This window comes from Drosophila sulfurigaster, chromosome 2L (assembly GCF_023558435.1).
Source record: "Drosophila sulfurigaster albostrigata strain 15112-1811.04 chromosome 2L, ASM2355843v2, whole genome shotgun sequence".
NCBI lineage: Eukaryota > Metazoa > Arthropoda > Insecta > Diptera > Drosophilidae > Drosophila > Drosophila sulfurigaster.
Window position 1 is genome coordinate 8,973,764 of NC_084881.1, and position 18,567 is coordinate 8,992,330.

General features: G+C 38.3%; 1 protein-coding gene across 2 annotated transcripts in view; it reads right to left on the reverse strand.

The window, feature by feature from the left end:
• LOC133848609 (centaurin-gamma-1A) overlaps window positions 1-18,567 on the reverse strand; it is a 65,502-nt gene that overhangs the window by 5,055 nt on the left and 41,880 nt on the right. Inside the window, exons 1-2 of one of the 2 annotated variants that reach the window (XM_062284255.1) lie at window positions 16,078-16,855; window positions 2,494-2,726 (exon numbers count right to left, since the gene is read on the reverse strand). In XM_062284255.1, the coding sequence (XP_062140239.1) occupies window positions 2,494-2,726; window positions 16,078-16,246 (402 nt within the window). In that variant the 5' untranslated portion in view covers window positions 16,247-16,855. Of the gene's footprint in view, window positions 1-2,493; window positions 2,727-16,077; window positions 16,856-18,567 lie in introns of those variants that run through there. The other variant, XM_062284248.1, reaches the window with a different exon arrangement.

Here is an 18,567-nt window from a genome sequence, read left to right on the forward strand (position 1 = left end):
CCTATTTGAACGCTTCTAACAGCATGAACTGCACTGTTTAGTATGTGGCTCTATCCCCAAAAAATATGTAAGAAAAATTGTGCAGAATTGACAACTGTCGCTAGTCGCATGCAATATTGTCGTGCCGTATATGGTAATGATATCCTGTCTCAGCCAGAAAGCAAATAAAAACAAAAACATAACAAAATGCGACTGAGTGGCGTCGCCTTGCCATTGAGTGATTTCATCCAAAGTTGCGAGTTTGTTTTTTACTGTACTGTTCGTATTTTCTTGTACCCTGTAAGCGCATTTGACAAAGTCTAGTTTAAGATACCCTCATAATATTGAGTGCTTTCTATGATGAAAGATAACCTTATGAACTTCTCTACTCTTCAGGCTTGGAGGCTTTACTTGTGCCAAATTAACTACAGAGTATGTCAAAGTTTGGCATTTTAAGCCTCAAAATTCTTGAGCGGGTTTTTTTTCTTGCCGTCTGAGGGGGTGGCTGGCTTCACATGGGGTTGCTGGAAAACTGAGGGTTATTTTTGCAATGAAATATGGTTTATTGTGTTGCATAAAGACGTCGAATGACAGAAGTTAGCCAAGAAAGTGACATAAAATTAGTTAAATCGCGAGAGAAACGTTTTGCGGATGACAACTGTAACAAAAAGTGGGGAGAATCTCAGCCAGACGCGCAAACAGAGAGAGAGAGAGTTAGTTAGCGAGGGAGAAAGGGAGCAATCCACATAATCACCCCGCCACAGATTGACAAGCATTGTTATGCAATAACACAAGAAGCTGCCTGCATATCAAGGGCCCTTAAAACTGTTGTGGTGTGACTCTAAAACTGTTTGCGGACTGTGCTACTCAAACTGCAAAGTGCTCGAATATTCCGCTACAAAATTGGGTCAATCACATGCTTGACTTGCACAAATATTAACAACAATAATTAAAAAGGGAAAATTATCAAAAATTAGAATTTAAATAAAATACGCAAAAGGCTTTCGGCATTAGTCAACTGCTGAGCCAAGGGATGTATAGACTAGGTATTATGGCATATTATTATGGGATTTGCGAGGGTCGCGTCGCGTGTCAGCCACATTTTTTTTACTTTTTTTACATTGTTGTCGAGAAGAGCAACCCCTACCCCCCGCCCGAGTCTGTAATACACCCTAACCTATAAAGCGAACCGCAAATAAAAAAAAATGTAGAAGAGGAATGTGTAAAAAAGCGAAAGCAGCTTAAAAATTATAATCCACACTTTCACCCTTTTAAGCCATCGGTGCCGCCTGTCGCCGGGGGGCGAGAGGGATTCAGAGACTGTCAAATAAACAGGGTACATAGAAGTTTGTGCAAATATTGTGTCCGGATTGCGAATTCAAAGGAATCATTGCGCACATTCCATGCAACAAATGCGGAACAAAAGCTTCAAGCGCCGATCAATGAGTCAACAAATTGTTTGCCGTCGAAAAACGGTCCATAGAAATGCAAATAGCTCGAAGAAAACTTTGCTTTAATTGCACACGGGTTTAGTGTGCGAAGATTGCGAATGCAATAAACTAGGGGTTGCACAGGAGGGGGTGCGGTATGAGGGATAGATGAGCTGAACTTTAACCTATTGAGTGGCGAAATTGTATTGGCCAAGTTTGTCGCATCACATAATGTCATAACGGTAAACAGACCTTTGGCTAGACGATAAAAAAAAGTGTTGCAACAAAAGTTATTTGGCCCGAGGCCAGTTCATCCCCAGCCCCCCAGTTGTTGCCTTGCCAAAGGTCGAAGTTCGATTGAGTGACTCAGCCTGCAAAACCTGCTGTTGGAGCCCAGACGATTGAAGGGAGTGGAGTGGAGGGGAAATCCCCAGTAGCCGAGGCCAAAGGCAACAACATTGTGGCAAGTTTGAATGCGAAAACTGCCAGCACAGCAAAAATTTCGCCATCTAGAAAAAGTTAATAATTGGCAAAATGCGACAAATGGAAAGTTCTGCAGTGAATTGGCCAGAGTTGCCACAGTTACCAGACAAAGTAGCAGCAAAGTAAATAAGATATCAGTGGCTAAGAAAACACTTAGAGCATAAATCACTTAATTTTTATAACTAAACAAAGTCGAAACCTATTCCCTTATTTATTGCAGTGTACAAACAAAAAAATGAAAGGAAAAAAAACCTGCAGCTTAACAACCCTCAAAGTTCTCTTGGCATCCCCAACTGTTCTTTTTTTTTTTTGCTGCGCCCCCCTTGTGATCCCGTGTTGACCTCAATTCAAATATTTACAAGATGATAAGGGAAAATATATTTGTACACACAACAGGAAAAACTTTTTCCCACTACAAAGTGCTACCGTTGCCTCCAGCACCAGCTCCAGCTCCAATTCCTGCTACACCTCCATTCACAAACACGGGCAATACATCATTTTACCATTTCATGCATATTTGATGAATTAAGATTGGGGTAGAATGTTCACATAGCATTACATATGTACCATACATACTACACATGTCTGTCGCGAGTCTTACCTGCATTTCTGGAGCGCCGCCCTCGTCGCGTATCAGCAATAAATAGCTTTGACCATCGATAAAGACCTCCTTCTTGAAGCGTCCTCCCTCAGGCGACTCCTCTTGCATATAGGAACCGGTGAGATAACGATGCACCAGGGCCGATTTACCCGAATTCAGAGAGCCAACGATGCCCAGCCTCAAATCGGGCACCGAACGCGAAATTGTCCATTCCTGACTGTTCACAAAGGAATCTGTAATTGAGGTTGGGTAGAAGAAATCAAATCGTCATTAGTGAAAACAGTTTTCACAACTAGTTCGACACGTAATTAGCGAGATTCAAAACTCGTTTCATCTTCATGTCATCTTTGACCTAGAATAGTTGTGCCGGGCAAAAGTTTTTCGAGCCCTCCGCCATCCCAGGCACCCATCATTAGTGATTCTTCTTATGCAAATGTAGTTGAGAACCTACTACAGATATGATGTGTACGCCATATGTATAACATACATATATCATTAGTGTAGTCCTTGCCTCGCACTGCATTTTGATTGACAGCTTTGGAAGCTACTTTTCGGTTTTGAGTCTTGAGTTTTCGGCAATTGTTTTGCTTGTCTTCGGGGTATCTCTTGCTCTCGTCTTGAGGGTTGTGCAAAAACTTTGAAATTGCCAGTTGCTTGAACACTTTTCTGATTTAAATTAGCTTAGCTTATTGTTGAACCGAGTCGTTCAATCAAAACTAAGATCTACAGTCAGCTGTCTGCCGTCTGGCTTCTGATTACGAAGCATTCAAGGTCAGATTAAATTAGCGGCAACTGTTGCCAGGAAATTAAGCTGAGGCACCAGCACAGCTGTCGGTGTATTGGTGAGCTTTTGAGAAGCTGCACCCAATCGTCTTATTGGATGCAGAGCTTTCAGTCTGTATGTGATTTATCTGTGTGAAAGCTGTTCGCATCTTTTTTTCTTATTCTCACTCTCTTTTTTCCATCATTTTAATTTTTAGACAAATTTCCTACCAAATTTATTGCTCACTTCATGCCCAAAATGTGTAACTAAGTGTTAAACCCAAAATAAAAACACTATAAAAATGCCACTTTGTATGCTCGTAAATCTCGAGAGCAAAGTCCAAACCCAAGCCATTAGAATACGAGTGCCACGATCAATTTCAATTTCAGTGAAGGGCTCAACCCACCAAAGCCACCTCCCCTCTCCTCTTTGAAGATAGCCCAAGGCGTTGGGCAGTTTGTTGTTAGGTCGAAAGGAGTGACAATAGAAGGAGCTGTGATCCTTTTTTTTTTGACTGACCAGTTGTCGGTGCAAGTCGTGTGATGATTTACTAGGCAGCAAGGACACGTGAAAATTGCTCTATTATGAGTTGTTAAGAGTTGCCTGAGTAAACAGTGAAAGGGAGACTTGGACATGGATCGACATGGATATGGACAACGTCTCGAGGGTGACACTGAGAACTTGTTCCAGCTTGTTAATGGACTTCACAAGACAAGACATGCAGAGAGCGGGCTGAGTTGTACTTCGACTTGAGTTGCGACTCCTTGTATGGACAGTGAAGATTCGGTAACAAGTTGAACTGGTTTCAAGCGCTTCACTCGCCTTGACCATAGCACAAAATTACAAATTAAAACGAAATAAATATGCCTTTTGTTATATAATGCAATCCAGAAAAAAAGCATTGCAAATGCAGAGAATAGAAGGAAAATACTTTGTGAAACTGATATGCCTAAGGCAGTAGAAGAAGGCAGCAAAAAATTAGCGCGGTTTTGCAATTTGCATGGCCATAAAATGAAATGAAATCAAATCAAACATGGCCGGCAACTGGTTTCTGCAGATAGTAGAACCTAACCCCAAATTGTAACAAATTCTTCTTCAAAGCGAAATACTTGGCAATGCCGGTCGTCTAATTAATGAGTATCTCAGCCTCGCTCTAGGCGCTTAAAGTTACAAGCCGAAGACAAAACCGTCAGTTACAAATGCGTCTTTAAGTTTGACTAATGATGTCAAATGTCTGGAAGGGGGATCAACAAAAAAAAAAAAAAAAAAAGTTGATCGGCTTATGTGTAAAGTTCAAACCGCCAGCCAGTCAGCCGGAGGTGTAAAGATAAGATAACCCCCCAACCCTGGCTGTAACTCTCTGCCTCACTCTCCTCTCTTACTTCATTTATCTGTGTTCGTAACGATCGTAACTCAAACTCATGTCAAATGTCGCCATCGTTGTCACAATTCCCAAACTAATTACGTATGCAAACGAGCCTCGTTCTTCGACCCAAGACTGCTTTTGATTTTCCAAAAAAAAAAAAAAAATGGAAAACTTCTTTGCGCCTTCTCGATTTGGACTTGGTTTTGGAGAACAGGGAGAAAGTGCACTGAAGAAAGGGTTGTTGGCCCAGTTTGTTTTTGTTTGTTTGTTTACTGCTATTTACCATATATCCCATTTACGATTACAATTCCTATTCTTCGTTTTTCACTCTCTCAGGGATTTGCCTCTTGATGTGGGTTAAGCATTTTAATTAGCGCACAATGTGAACATTTTTATCTTTTCTACTTCATTTTCGACATCTTTTATGCCTTTCTTTCAAAATTCCATTGCAGCTATCATTGACCTTATGACCCGAGTTATCATCAAGTAGCTGGCTTAGTTTTATTGCTGGCAGCTGAAAATAACTCTATTTGATTACCATTGGAAGCGTGCCACGATTAAGGATCAGATACTATACGAAAAGGACCTGAAAAATGTCGTAAATTTTATAACCGTTTTGTGGTCAACGGTAGCCCAAAAACATGAACATTTTGTATCTGTCCAGTTGGCAGTTTTTACGATCGCCCACCACAAACACAGCTTGTGGCAGAACACAGTTAATTTTGAAGAGCTGTCAGGCTGTTGAAATGATCAGGTAAATGCAAAAGAATACTAAGTAGAGAGAGATAAACGAGGTATTTTAAAGTGTTTAGCGACATTCACCTTGACGAGCATTTAAAATGCAGCCTTGCAACGGGTTCCCTCTCTCATTAGTAAGCTGAATGCGAATGCATTTACGCTAATTAGAGAGACCACAGTGAATGCTGTGAATTCTATTGATATTTCCCATACACTATAGAAATATTCCATGCATGTTTTGATACTTTTGGCAAAATAATAGGTTTTTAATAAGCCATAACCATAAGCCATGGCAAATTTACTTTCGGTATGGAATTGTGAATTTCATATCCACATATAAATCATATGAGTAGTAGAGGTTGTATTTGCATGGACCAAGCCCACAAGAACCTATGATAATATTTAGGTAGGCTGACCGTGTCGACATCTCGGCACAGTGGACTGTCCGAATAGAACAATAAATCAGATGGGAACACACAATGATCTCTCTGAGTAGGGCCTGAGTCTGAGCCTGAGCCTCAGTCTTAGCATTTCTTTTGGATTTCTTTCATTTTCGGTGTTGGCGTTATTGTAGGATGCAGCACATCTGCTCCACAATCTGATTTACTTTCTTTGTGTGCTGCCACGAGAGTAAGAGAGTGAGAGAGAGAGAGAAAGAGATCACGGAAACTGGTGGCAAAAAGCAAGCAAAAACGGTAGTTGAAAGCAGATTTTTCATTCCCAAAATGTGAGACAAAGGCAAAGAAAATTAGCCAAAGCCCAAAAAAGGAGCAGAGGGCGATCACACAAACAAGATTAAGACGGGGCAAACACATGACGAGGAACAAAAAGAATCGAAGAGAAAGAGACCAAAAAAGGCAGAAAGGTAAATCAACAACTGCTCTGCAGAAGTAAATTCTTTAGTGTTAATAATAATAATAACCTATTTAATATAGTTCAGTGAATAACTCAATTTTTAGAGAGAGAATTTAACAATTTAATGATAGTCTAAGTAATCACATAGAACTGAAGTATACGAAATCATACCACTAACAAAAAAAAGAATATTACCATTCATATTCTTGGGAAAAGTGAACGAATTCGCAATTCTTGAAACCTTTTCGATAAGATACAAATGTATAATCATCTCGAAGTTACAGTATGAATTCTTTTACATTTAAAAGTGATAAGATTGTGTTATTTTACTAGGAAATTGTTGAACTCAAAATGAACATGGTAGAACATTTTTTTAGTTGATAATTGCTTTAGCAAAGCTGACATTATTTGGGTCGAAACATGAATACTTCAAGTAGTAATAATTTCAAATACATCAAAAATTATAAGAGCGAGAGAGTCAAGGAAAGGGTGTGGACTGCTCATCCAACTGTTGTCTATTGGAAAAGTTCTGCACGAATGAATGCGACACCTTCAAGGTTCGGTCACGCAACGTTCTCAGCGTGTTGCCAGATACAAAATGTATCTGACAGCTACGTCACGTGTCACGTGCAGGAATCCCATATGTATTGTACATATGAATATTAAATTCATCAAAGGGTAGAGTGGAAGGAATAGATACTTGCTATGACTTCATCCGTCAACTATTTTGCGTTGTATTTAAGAACTTCTGAACTGACACAGAAATGAACGCATCATTAGCAAAATAATACGAAGCATAAACAAACAAACATATGAATGAGTGAATGAACCATCGAGTAAGTGAGTGTAAGTGAATAGTTTCGAGTGGGGGGGCGTTAAACATGTGTTGAATTTTGATAAATTGAATTGAATATGCGGCGCGCCAAACCGCTCGCTTCCCAATTGCCTTTAATTCGTTGTCCAAACACAGCTGAAGGTTGTGAATGATGCCACATACCAAACGAACACACACACACACACACAGAGAAGCGTGTGGTTGTGTGCGTGTTAAGTGGCTCTACATCCTGATTTGAGAAAGATCAGCATAGACCACACCCCTTTGAACTGGCAGGGTCAATTGGAAAGGGTTAGTTCAGAAGATGCGAGATGCGCTCTCTCACTGCTCATTGGTCCAAGGAATAAAGATTTACGAGCTCAGGTACAAGTTTAGGCGATATCGCCACAACAATTTATGCATCGCAAACCTGAAGGTCTTGCACTCCATTTTTGGCAAACTGGAAATACTATAAAATGTGAACACATAAAAAAAAGCAGAAATTAGCTGCCCAATATGCGCATATGGCATTTGTTTCTGCTTCGCTTTTTTATCAGCCAACAACAGTCAATTCCAATTTGTGACTGTATGGCAACTCATTTATCATATAACAGATTTTGTAGAAAAAATAATAATAAAAAAGAATTGAATTGCGAAACACGACAAACGGAAACCAGAAAATAAATTAAACAAAAAAAGAAAGAAATAAACAACTTTAGTTATCAGCACTTAAGACACCTTCGGTGGGGAGTTTTCTTATCAATTTTCATATAAGCTACAACTTTTACTACGACTTCAACAACAGTCGCCCCATTCCCCACCATTCCCGTTGCTTGTCCCTCGCTCTGTCTCTATGCTCTCTCTCTCTTTTTTCATTTCAATTACGTGCAATTAGCAAATTGTTTCAGCACATGAAAAATGACACGCAAATGCGCCACAAAAGTATCTTGAACTGTCGAACAAGTCTATGAGAAGGAATGCATAAAGATAAATAAGAAAAACTAACGAGCTTGCTCGACTCTAACACACGCTGTGCTCAAATCGATTTGTTAAGTAATAAATTGAAGCTTGCACTCAAAATGTTGTAAATTTTCCATAATTGAAAGTTTATGTGCATTCGCAATAGGCTTTTTTAGGACTTTAGATATGTATTGTAACGTTGAAAGTAATAAAAAATCTATGATTCACTTAATTTAATCTAATCAAACGGTTGAGGAATCTTATCGGAGCTGCATTTCTTCATACGAAGCCAATGACCAGACCTTGCTCAATACCAAGGAAACACAAAAACGATTAAATGTCAAATTTATGACACAGATCAGTTTACAATGATCAAAAAAATACATTTTCTACCTATTTTTTTCTTGATATTTTTTGTGTTCTCTTCCACTTTCTCCCAAGCACAAATGATGATGGTAGAAGTGAGAAAAAAAAGGACACCGGGTAGAGAGATGAGGTGAGTCAATCAAACGATATGACAATGGTGGATAGAAAGCAAGTGAGCAGCACGAGAATAAAAAGTCAAAGCAGGCGTTTTACTTGGTGGTGGTGGTTGACGATGATTCTTCTTCTTCTTCATCATCGTTCCCAGTAGCATCTCCAGAAGTTGCAACTGCTGAACTCTATTAAATATGACATATTTATGAAGTGCCAGCTGTGTACAATGGAAAAACTGCAATGGGAAATGCACAGCAAAAATGGTAGGAAAAGTGCTGCGATTATTTCTTTCACTTCATCTTTTCTTCTTTTTGGCTGCCCAGCGAGAGTTGTGTATTTGATTTTTCTTGGGATTTTCACTGCACGCGTCCTATGCAGCTGCAGCCCGTGCCTCTAACTGTCGGAGGGAGTGTCGGTCTGTCTGTCCATAACTGTGATTCTATGCCTCTACACCTACCCTTACCCCTGCCCCTGGTCCTGAGATTGTGATTGCTTCTGGGCCCTGCCTCTAGCCAAATGGCAAACGTATTTATATTTCATATTTATGATCATAATCATCTTCATTTGATTGCTTGTGGTTATCCTCTGCTCACACATCGAATTCAGAATCAATGCCAGCTTAGCAACCACATTTTAAGGATCAAAACATTCGATTCTAATATTTGCTTAAATTATGATTTTTGATGATTTTGAAATATGAAATTGCATAACTTTTTCAATAATATAGTTTTTATATTTCTGATATTTCTTGATTTATTTTAATCATCCATTTTTAGCACTATTTATTTCTTGTTTACTTCTTGGAACTACAAAATGTTTATAACACTCAGCAGCTAAATTTCTGTTAACTTTTGCAATTGTCTTTGAGATGTCGTGACTGCTCCGAGTTCGCACAAAATGAAATAAATTCAAGCCAATTAATCGATTTTCACGGTCAGCAGCTAATTAAGCAGCGTCTTACACGTATTTCGTAAAGCAGCTGGATCAACTGACCAGCTGACTTTTCTTTCTGCTCGCTTTCTTAGCTCTGGCGAAGCGAAACAAATCTTTAAATTGCTTACTTTTACTTTCCGCATTTTGCCGCCAACCGCAGCGGGACTCTGCGAAACTCTATCGAGAAGCATTTGCTTGCTTGGTTGGTTGGTTGGTTGGTTGGTCAGTCAGTCAGTTTGTTCGCTTGACCTTTCTATAGAAATCGGAGCGCCTCTCTTGTGTGCAAAATTATGATGCCCATTGTTCCTGCACTCGTTCATTACATTCTTATTTATGGGCACGGTGCTGGGACCGGCGAGGTTTCGACTATACATAGATGCCCATAAACAAGATCGTGTGGCAGCTAGTTAGTTAGTTGGCCGAAAAGCTGAATAACCAAAAAAAAATAGATTGATTGTCAGTTATCCTCAGAGTGAATTAAATTAGCGGTAGTTACGTTATTTCCCCTCCTCGGTTGTCTTCAAGTTGTCTGCCAAAACGTCTGTCGTGTTGAAGAGTTGAATTTTTGAGGCTGTTTTTGTTGTTGGCCACAATCCCAATCGGGCCATGTCTCTGTCTTTTGCGGTTCAATGACTTTCAGCTCATTACACTGTTGCTGTTGTTGTTGTTGTGGTTGTTGTTGCTGGTTTAGCAGAGCTTACGTAGGCACCTACTACGACAGACAGTAAGTAACTGCTATCAGTCATACGCCAATGCATGTCTGCTGCCAAGCTATTGAATTACACTCTCCAACAAGCATGCGGATTGAACTTGAGAAGACGCTACAACTAAATACAGATTCTTGAGGCTTCTATTACCTAGCACAATGATAGCTATTGTCAGCGCTTGAATTCGAGACTTTTACTTAAATGTGGCTAATAACTTTGTGTCATAAACACGTCCAGGCCATAAAATAAAACAGGCTTAAAGATATTCGATAAATTCTTAAGGGATTTCTAAGTTCTCAACAAACCTTTTAAATTGTAATGTGCTATTTTGTATCTCTCGGATCTTTAGTGTATTAACAATACTTAATTAGCAAGCCCGCAGGATAGTGTAGATTTCACACACACACACACACACTGTCATAACTGCCCACCAAAGAGGAGAGCAACCGAAAATGCGAAACAACAACCGCAATAACCACTTGAACCGGTTATGTTGTAAGATTCATGTAAGTTCCCCAGAAGAGAATCACTTGAGTGTGACTGAACCTTAGCACACACACAGAGTCATATATGCACACATACCATACATATACAATCATGTATATGATGCCTAACTTAATGATCGACACTTGGGCTTTATGTTTAAGAACCTTGGATACTATTTTATTGGCTATAGTGTTTCAGGGCGTCGGACTGCAACGTCACATTAGAATTACAATGGACAGTTAAGAGCTGAATGGCATCGAACTTCCGCTTTTCGATTTCCCAAATAGGGGCAGAGACATATAGTGGAGAGAGTTGGAGTGAGAGGGAGTTTGGACTTTTGGGATTTGTCCAATGTTCAAAGCCCAAAACAATAGAGCTCGACCCAAAGGGCCAGAACCGAATATGGTCAACAAGTGTGCAACGCATTTACATTATTCACTATTCACTATTCACTATCAAACTATTCACTATTCAATGCTGATCGTTTCTTGCTTGCCGAATGCGAGCTTCAATAGGTAATACAATAAAAAAAACTGGCGGCTTATTTGGTAGGAAAATCCCCGCCAACTTCTGGCCATAGCTCTACAACTGGAACTGGAACGGGACTGCGATTGCCTTTGGGATGGATTCGATGAGGTGAGGGGCAGTTGGTAGTGCACTTGGTGGTGGATATTTTTTTGTCATGGACATCAAACAAGTGTCTCTCCATCGAGTTGGCAACGGAAGCGGCGCTTGAAACGTGTCGTTTGGTCAACTCATTTGCATATATAGTATATGTATATTTCTTTTCCTCCCTCCCCATTTCAGTTTCTCATTTTCTATGGCAATTTTTCATTAGAGTAAGGAAAATGCATTTAAATTTCATTTCCATTTGACAGGTTTTTCACGTCTTCCATTCAAATGATTTAATTGAAAATACGCAAAGTGTTTGAAAAACTGTCTAAATAAATTTAAATATTGAAGATGTACAACTGACTGACTGACGTGGGATAGAATGAGGGCTATTCGTATTTCGTATTCCTCTGATTGCTGGGAAAATTCAAGACGAAATTTTCTTACCCAAAATTTGTTTACTATTTTGGATTTCGTCACACTCGAAAGCGCAGCTTTGCATATTCCGAGGGTTAGCCGAGTGGGTGCTATCAAATGTTCGACTAATTGGTTTGAAAATTTGTTATGAATTGCCTGAAAAGCAACAGGAAGACGCATAGATCAACCGTTCTCTTGAGATCTGTTTCCTAGCTACGCTTCAGCGATCTTTCTTAGTTGACAGGCGGAAAATTCTCACGGTTTAAACTACAACCAGTTGGAAATTGAAATCTAGAATAGCGATTAAGATACTTTAACTATATTATAATAATCAAAATGAAGAATGCATTTTTATTAAACTTTTTGGAGCAGCTGAAAAGCAAAGTAACCAAATTTCAAGACAGTTCTCATATCATATATCATCAGTTTTGGCACCGTTAGACTTTCCAACAACCAGCCCCAATAATTATGACTTGCATCTTAACTAAACGACCTCAATGATAAAGACTTTAAAAATTGGTCAAGTACTTATTAAAATTATCATATCTGCCATTTATGAAAGATCACACAAAACTTCATTAATTATAGCAACGAAAGAGAAAAAGATAATTACAGGTCTAGATCGAAAGGTGCATTTACTTTCGGTTTTGAGAGGCGGCGCGTGCGATGAGCAAAGTAGAAAAAGAAGAATAATAAAAAGATAAAGATATGGGCAGAACAAAGAAAAACAGAAACATATTTAACACCATTTGGTAAACGCTGTCGCAATCGTTGGACATATTTGGAAGTGCGCCCAACTATAGAACCATATAAAGAAGCGTCACAGTCGCAGTCAGTCGTCCCGTCCCGTCTCGTCTTGTTTGTATCTTGGCCGTGAAGTCAATGATTAATGATGCTCGAGTTGAACTCGCTTCTGAAGTCGCGGCGCTCAATCGATCGATTGTTCTGTAAGCGTGCCTAATAGATGAACCTGGTCTAGAGGCCTCAACTTGATTCGTAAACGAATCTATAGTAATTTAGTCGCACTTTTGGCATGACTCAAGTCTGTGAGTTGAGCTGTGCCCAAACACAGTGCGCCGTAAAAGGCAACTACCACACTATGTTTTTCTTTGCTTATTTTTGTGATTTAGTGGGCGTTTTTGTTTAATTGGCGTGGGCTGATCATTAATTCAGCTTAGCAAGACTCTTTTCTACTCAAATTCTCAGTGAGATCACGAAAATTTGTAGAGTTTAATTAAGGGCACGCGTGAGTTTTAATATGAGGAAGTTTTGGTTCGCCAGAGGTCATTCTGTAGGCGATGAGAATATTGACGGACGGACGGACGGACGAACGGACAAGTGAAATTTATTTTGTTAAACTATGATTAAAGCAATTATAATGCAATTACAACTATAAAACATGTCTGAAAGTTCCGCAATTCCGTGGATTTCACTTTTCCACAAAATTTCACAGATTTCCTATAGTTTAGCGACCTCTTCTATAATTTATACACGCAATCCAAGTGAAACTTGTACAAGTACATGACCAGAGTTCAGCATTTATTGCCATGATCTCACACACGATCATGTAGACGCTGTTCATGTTGATAGTGATAATGATGGTGATGGTGATGGTGATGATGATGAGCAATACAGCGAGTCATCTGAATGATCCCATGATCTGCTTCTGCCACATACATACTATGTGTACCCAGTTTGTATATTATAATATGCATAAACAATTGCGTATTATTTTAATTATTTTACATTTGTTCGCTCAATTTTATTTGGCAACGTTCTACGAAATCTTCTTCTTGATAAATTATCTTCCTCTTTTCTTCTGTTCGCGCAAAATGTGCTAAGTAAATGCTTGTTTTTGTACTCGGTTTTCTGGTTTGCCAACTAAATGTTTTTCCAAAAAGCTGCGCAGAGTGCACAAGTAACAAAGACGAAAAAAAAAAACTAAATAAAATTTAAGCTTTAAAAGCAGCAACAACAAAGAAATAATTAAATAAACAAATGCAAAAAAAAAACATAAAAAAAAACTGTGTGGGGAGGTAATAAAGCAAGCAAGATTTAAATTTTCAAGGTACCGAATATTGAATACCCTTCTTCGCATTGCTTTAAGTAGCTAAATATTACTCATATCTACCCAATTTTTATAGATCTTCATTAACATATTAAGACTTAACTGGTCAACTGATTTTATTAAATTTAAAACAATAAATATCTCAATGCGTCACACATTCCGTGGTAATTTCATAACGCCCTTTGTGAGTGTAAGCGAATAAAATAAAAGCTTTATTTAAAGTGTTGCTACCTTTCAGTCATATCATCGTACGTAAATCTAAGATCCATTTCCATGTTAGAACGTCAGCGAAGCGTCAAGGTCTTTGAAAAGTCAACAAGCTGCAGGAAATTGGAGCACATTTCGTATATCGAGATACTGTGTGAAATCTTTGTTATACTCGTATACGTTTATATACTTGCCCGATATTTGCCTAGACAGATATAGACAGCACCTACTATACATTATCTGACAGCAGTCGCATACTGTCATGCTTATCAGTACAGTTTTGTGTCGCTCGACTGAATATGAATGCGGATTTTTTTTATTTAATTAACTATTTATGGAGCAGGCCAAGTGAATGAACGCTAATAAATGAAAAAAAATACTATTTGTTTATACGCGCCTATGTTATCATATCAAAGCGTCTTCGACCATTGCAAGAGGTGCAATCTCAGATCAAGAGCCGTACAACAATGGAATAGAATCTTATATACATATTGTTATATATGGAATATCTTAATGAGCTTGGCGAATGTCGTGAAATTCGCAATTTGCGATAGTGTATAAAGATTAATGGGGTCTGGGGAGGTCAGATTGAAAATAGATGGTGACATAAGAGCAAGAAATAGCCAATGAAAGGCTGAGAATATCGAACAGGTAAAGTGTTAAACCTGATGAAATTATTTAAGACAATTTCGAAAAAATTGTTATAGCTGTATAATGAAGAGGAATTACCGGATTCTCTCAATCTTGATTTCAGTTATACTTAAATTTTTGGCAAGCTAAAATGTATTATATTATGGCCGAGTATACTAAGAATTATTAAATAAAGTTTATTATAGTGCAATGCAGTTCTATTTATAATTTGTTCATGCGCAATCTTTTGCTTATTAATTCAATCTTTGACATCAGCTAGCAACGGTGTCGTTAAAGCTTGTTCCACGTCACTTTACAATCTATTTTTCCATATTTCATCATTCTCACCTAACACCAGTCAAGCCCTTTAATATAAGAAGGGTTCATCTCTATAGTATATCTTGTAGTTTTATACATTTTACTGTTTGTCTTTGACGTCATTAGCTGACATTGATTGTCGCGTAGTACCTGCAAAATATTTCAAGGTTTACGGCTATTGCCCGCATTGTGCGAGAATCGATAATTGCATGCTAAGTGCTACTGGAAGAAGCCAAAAAGTGAGTCAATGTTACACGGGTTGACAATCAGAGCAATTTCTACTGCACACTCATTTACAATAGTTGGTGAAGGGTATTTATTTTTGGTTCCTTTGTCAAATGAAAACTTTCGCCTTTTTCGGCCCTTTCACTTGATTTGCAATTCGACAAAAGCATGGCAAATTATCATTATCATTGTTATTGCGATTGGCTGATCAAAAAGCTCTTTTGACAAAATGTTGTCAAATCTCTGCCATTTGTTGGCCAAATTTTGACATAACAGCTCTCGGAACTGAGGAAGTGTCAGAGTGAAAGAAACTATGTCAAATTGCATTATAATTATCATTGTCTTTGGTTGCTGTTTCTCCCTTTTGTTTTTTTCGGGTTTTGTTGCCAAACTTTGGCATATGACACGCAAAGTGCCACTTTTTGATGGAGGTTTCCAAACAATATCTATAGACAATATATTTTTTGGGCAACTCTTTCGGTATTAATATAGTTTTTTGCGCAAGGTCATCAGCAGTTGATTTTACATTTTGGGCACAATTAAAAATTGCATAAATGAGCTTGAGACTTAATGAAGACAACTTTTTTAGTTGAGTTTGTTTAAGACCAAATTATAAAATAAGTAGTAAATGAAAACTATGTTAAGTGTCGATTTCAGGGCTACCAGCTCTTATGCGATGTAACCTAATGACATTAGAGGGGTCTTTCGAGTTATGAGTATTAAATTTTAAACGATCTTAAACGAAAAAGTTCACACTCTAGTGGAGTTAAAGGTGAAGCTTCGTTTTGAATTATGTAAAAGATAATAAAAGTTGTCAGGTGCATATAGATGCAATTACTTAAAACTTAAACACAATTGGGTCAGTTTATATATGGAGTATTCCTGTAGAGTTCAATAACGGAGCGGACTTAACAATAAAAGCTTAACTAGTGTGTGTTTTTTAGCTGTAATCCGTCTAGGCACGCATTAAGCTCAGCAGGTCGCATTTACATCGACACTGTACCTCACCTGATTTGCGTTTCTCGCGATCCGGCACCACTAAGCTTTTGGCGCGTTTTACTCTCAGAGAGCGGCGTCGAATGGAGCGCAGGAAAGCTTCTGGCATCCTCGAGAAGCGTTGTGGTGTCTCTGGAGCTTTGGTGCGCTCCGGCAGAAAGAAGTTTTTAACAGCTAGCATGGTGATGATGATGACGATAATCACTAACAAATCGCTTTGCGCCTTCTCTTTTTTTGCCTCCTTCCTGCACTTTAATGTGCTATTATTTTTGTTGTTATTGCACGTGTTGGCAATGAAAAACTGTTTGCAGCTCTAGCTGTTGCTATTTTTACTTTGTGTCTGTTTTTGTTTTGCAAGTGATTTTATTTTTGTGTAATCCTTTTCGTTGTTTGTTGTTCTTTTACTTGCTGCTATGCACTTATTTATTTATTTTGCTTTGCACTTATTGGCTTCCTCGGCAACATTCTTGCAACTTGTTTGGCTTTGTTTTGCATTTTAAAATTTTGTTTATGACTAATGTCGGTTTTATGTTGAATCCATTTGATTGTTGCTATTGTTTAGTCACTTTGCTTTGTATATCTGGCGAAGCCAAAATTTTATATGCACATGGTAAGTATTTTTATAGCTGACGACATTGGTGCGTGGCTTTGCCAATATATTATTTTATTGATGTCAATATTTTGATTGCCAAAAGAAAAAAAAACTTGAGTTAACCCGTCCAAAATTACGCGAAATGTACGCGATACGCTAAACCGAGAAGCGGCAAAAAATAAAACAGCGTCATACGTCTACACTGTACGCTGGTTGAAACCGAACTGTTGGGAAGTTTTAGCAGAGCACACATAAAAGCGGCAGCAACAGCTCTCTCTGCAAACTGTTGTCTGTTAATGCGGGCAGAAGGTAAATTTTACAGAGCTCTGTTAGCTCTTGCATTTCCAAGCGCTGTTAGCGATGTGAGAGCCGGCTTCTATTCTTTAACAGATGGCTGTAAACTGGAGCATGTTAGACACAGCTCGGATATCATGTAAACACAACAAACCAACTGGACAGCAGCTGTGTTAGTTCAGCACGTGCTGTTAACAGCTGCAAATGACCCAAAGGACAGGTAAGACCAATAATAAGAGCATAAGGAATGTTTTCTTGTTTTTATATACTCAAATATAATATTTTTTTATCTACTGCTTTAAGCTCGTAACTTTATATGGGAACTTCCGTCGCATTTATGGCGGAAGCGATGCCGAATTGCAACTGCTGATACTCTGAGTAGTCTGGGGATTTTTCTTAAAACGCAGTTATCCGAGGAATTTCAGACTGCGGCTGATTCATTGGAAGCCAATAATAAATTATACATTTTTATAAACTTTTTATCAACTGCACAAAAAAGTGACGGATGCGCCTATGCGGCTGATAAGCGCAACAACAGTCGCAACAGGCTGCTTAACATATCACTGTTAAAATTTCCCTTCTCACTTGTGGCTATTGAGAGCCAGAGAAGAGAGAGTGTAGCGAGAAGGAGTGGTGATGAGACTGCGTCAGTAAAGCATACGGAAATCAAAATGCAATAATAAACATTTGTTGCCGTTGCTGCGGTTGTTGTTTTTGTTGTAGAGAGGTAATAATCAACTGGCTGCTGTGATGATGATAATAATAATGATAATATGCCATGGATGTGGGGGAAACCGAACCCTGCTGCATGTCTGCAGCATTTGTGGTTGTCGTTGTTAGTCGGGGTTTCGGTTAGTGGGCCGCTTGGGAGCAACCTCAACTGCTGTTGCTGCTGTTGTTGTTTTTCTTTTTGTTTTTGCATTTTATTTGTGCAATGCAAAAATTCACTTCCTATAGAGACGAACAAATATGAACGGACACAGCCGCGAGTCGAACATGTGCCATTATATATTACTATGAACAACAATAATTTGTCGCTCGTTATTGTTGTTGTTGTTGTTGCTTCGGCTTGTTAACGAGATTTATGCAATGCTGAGATAATTTACGAAAGTCTATTGAGCAAAATATATGGCGGAAAAAGGCGTCAAATACCGCATTAATTGAAAATTGATTTTCAAAAGTTATGTGCAGCTTACGTAGGGCGACAGTTTCGGTATTGTATAAGCCCAAAGATAAATGTTAGAATTATATTACCGCGAGCCTATAGATAACCTTATCTTTACAGCTAAGATAATTATTCAGGAAATACTAGTTAGAAAAGATTCTTACATTTTAACGTAAAGTGAACTAATTTTGTTATAATGAGGTTGCAAATTTTGATTTTATCTAACCTTACTAAAAAATAGTTAGTAACACATTTGACTGCGTTATAATGGGTTGCTATATCAACAGAAAAATACATTTTAAGAAACATTTAATATAGCATCCTTTAAACAAATTTCAAATTTCTGCTTTATATGGTATACATAACTGCTATAAAAAAAGATTTCGCAACATAAATCTGTATATACTTTTTTAATAAACTTATGTATTTCAAGTTCAGCTGTTAATAAAAC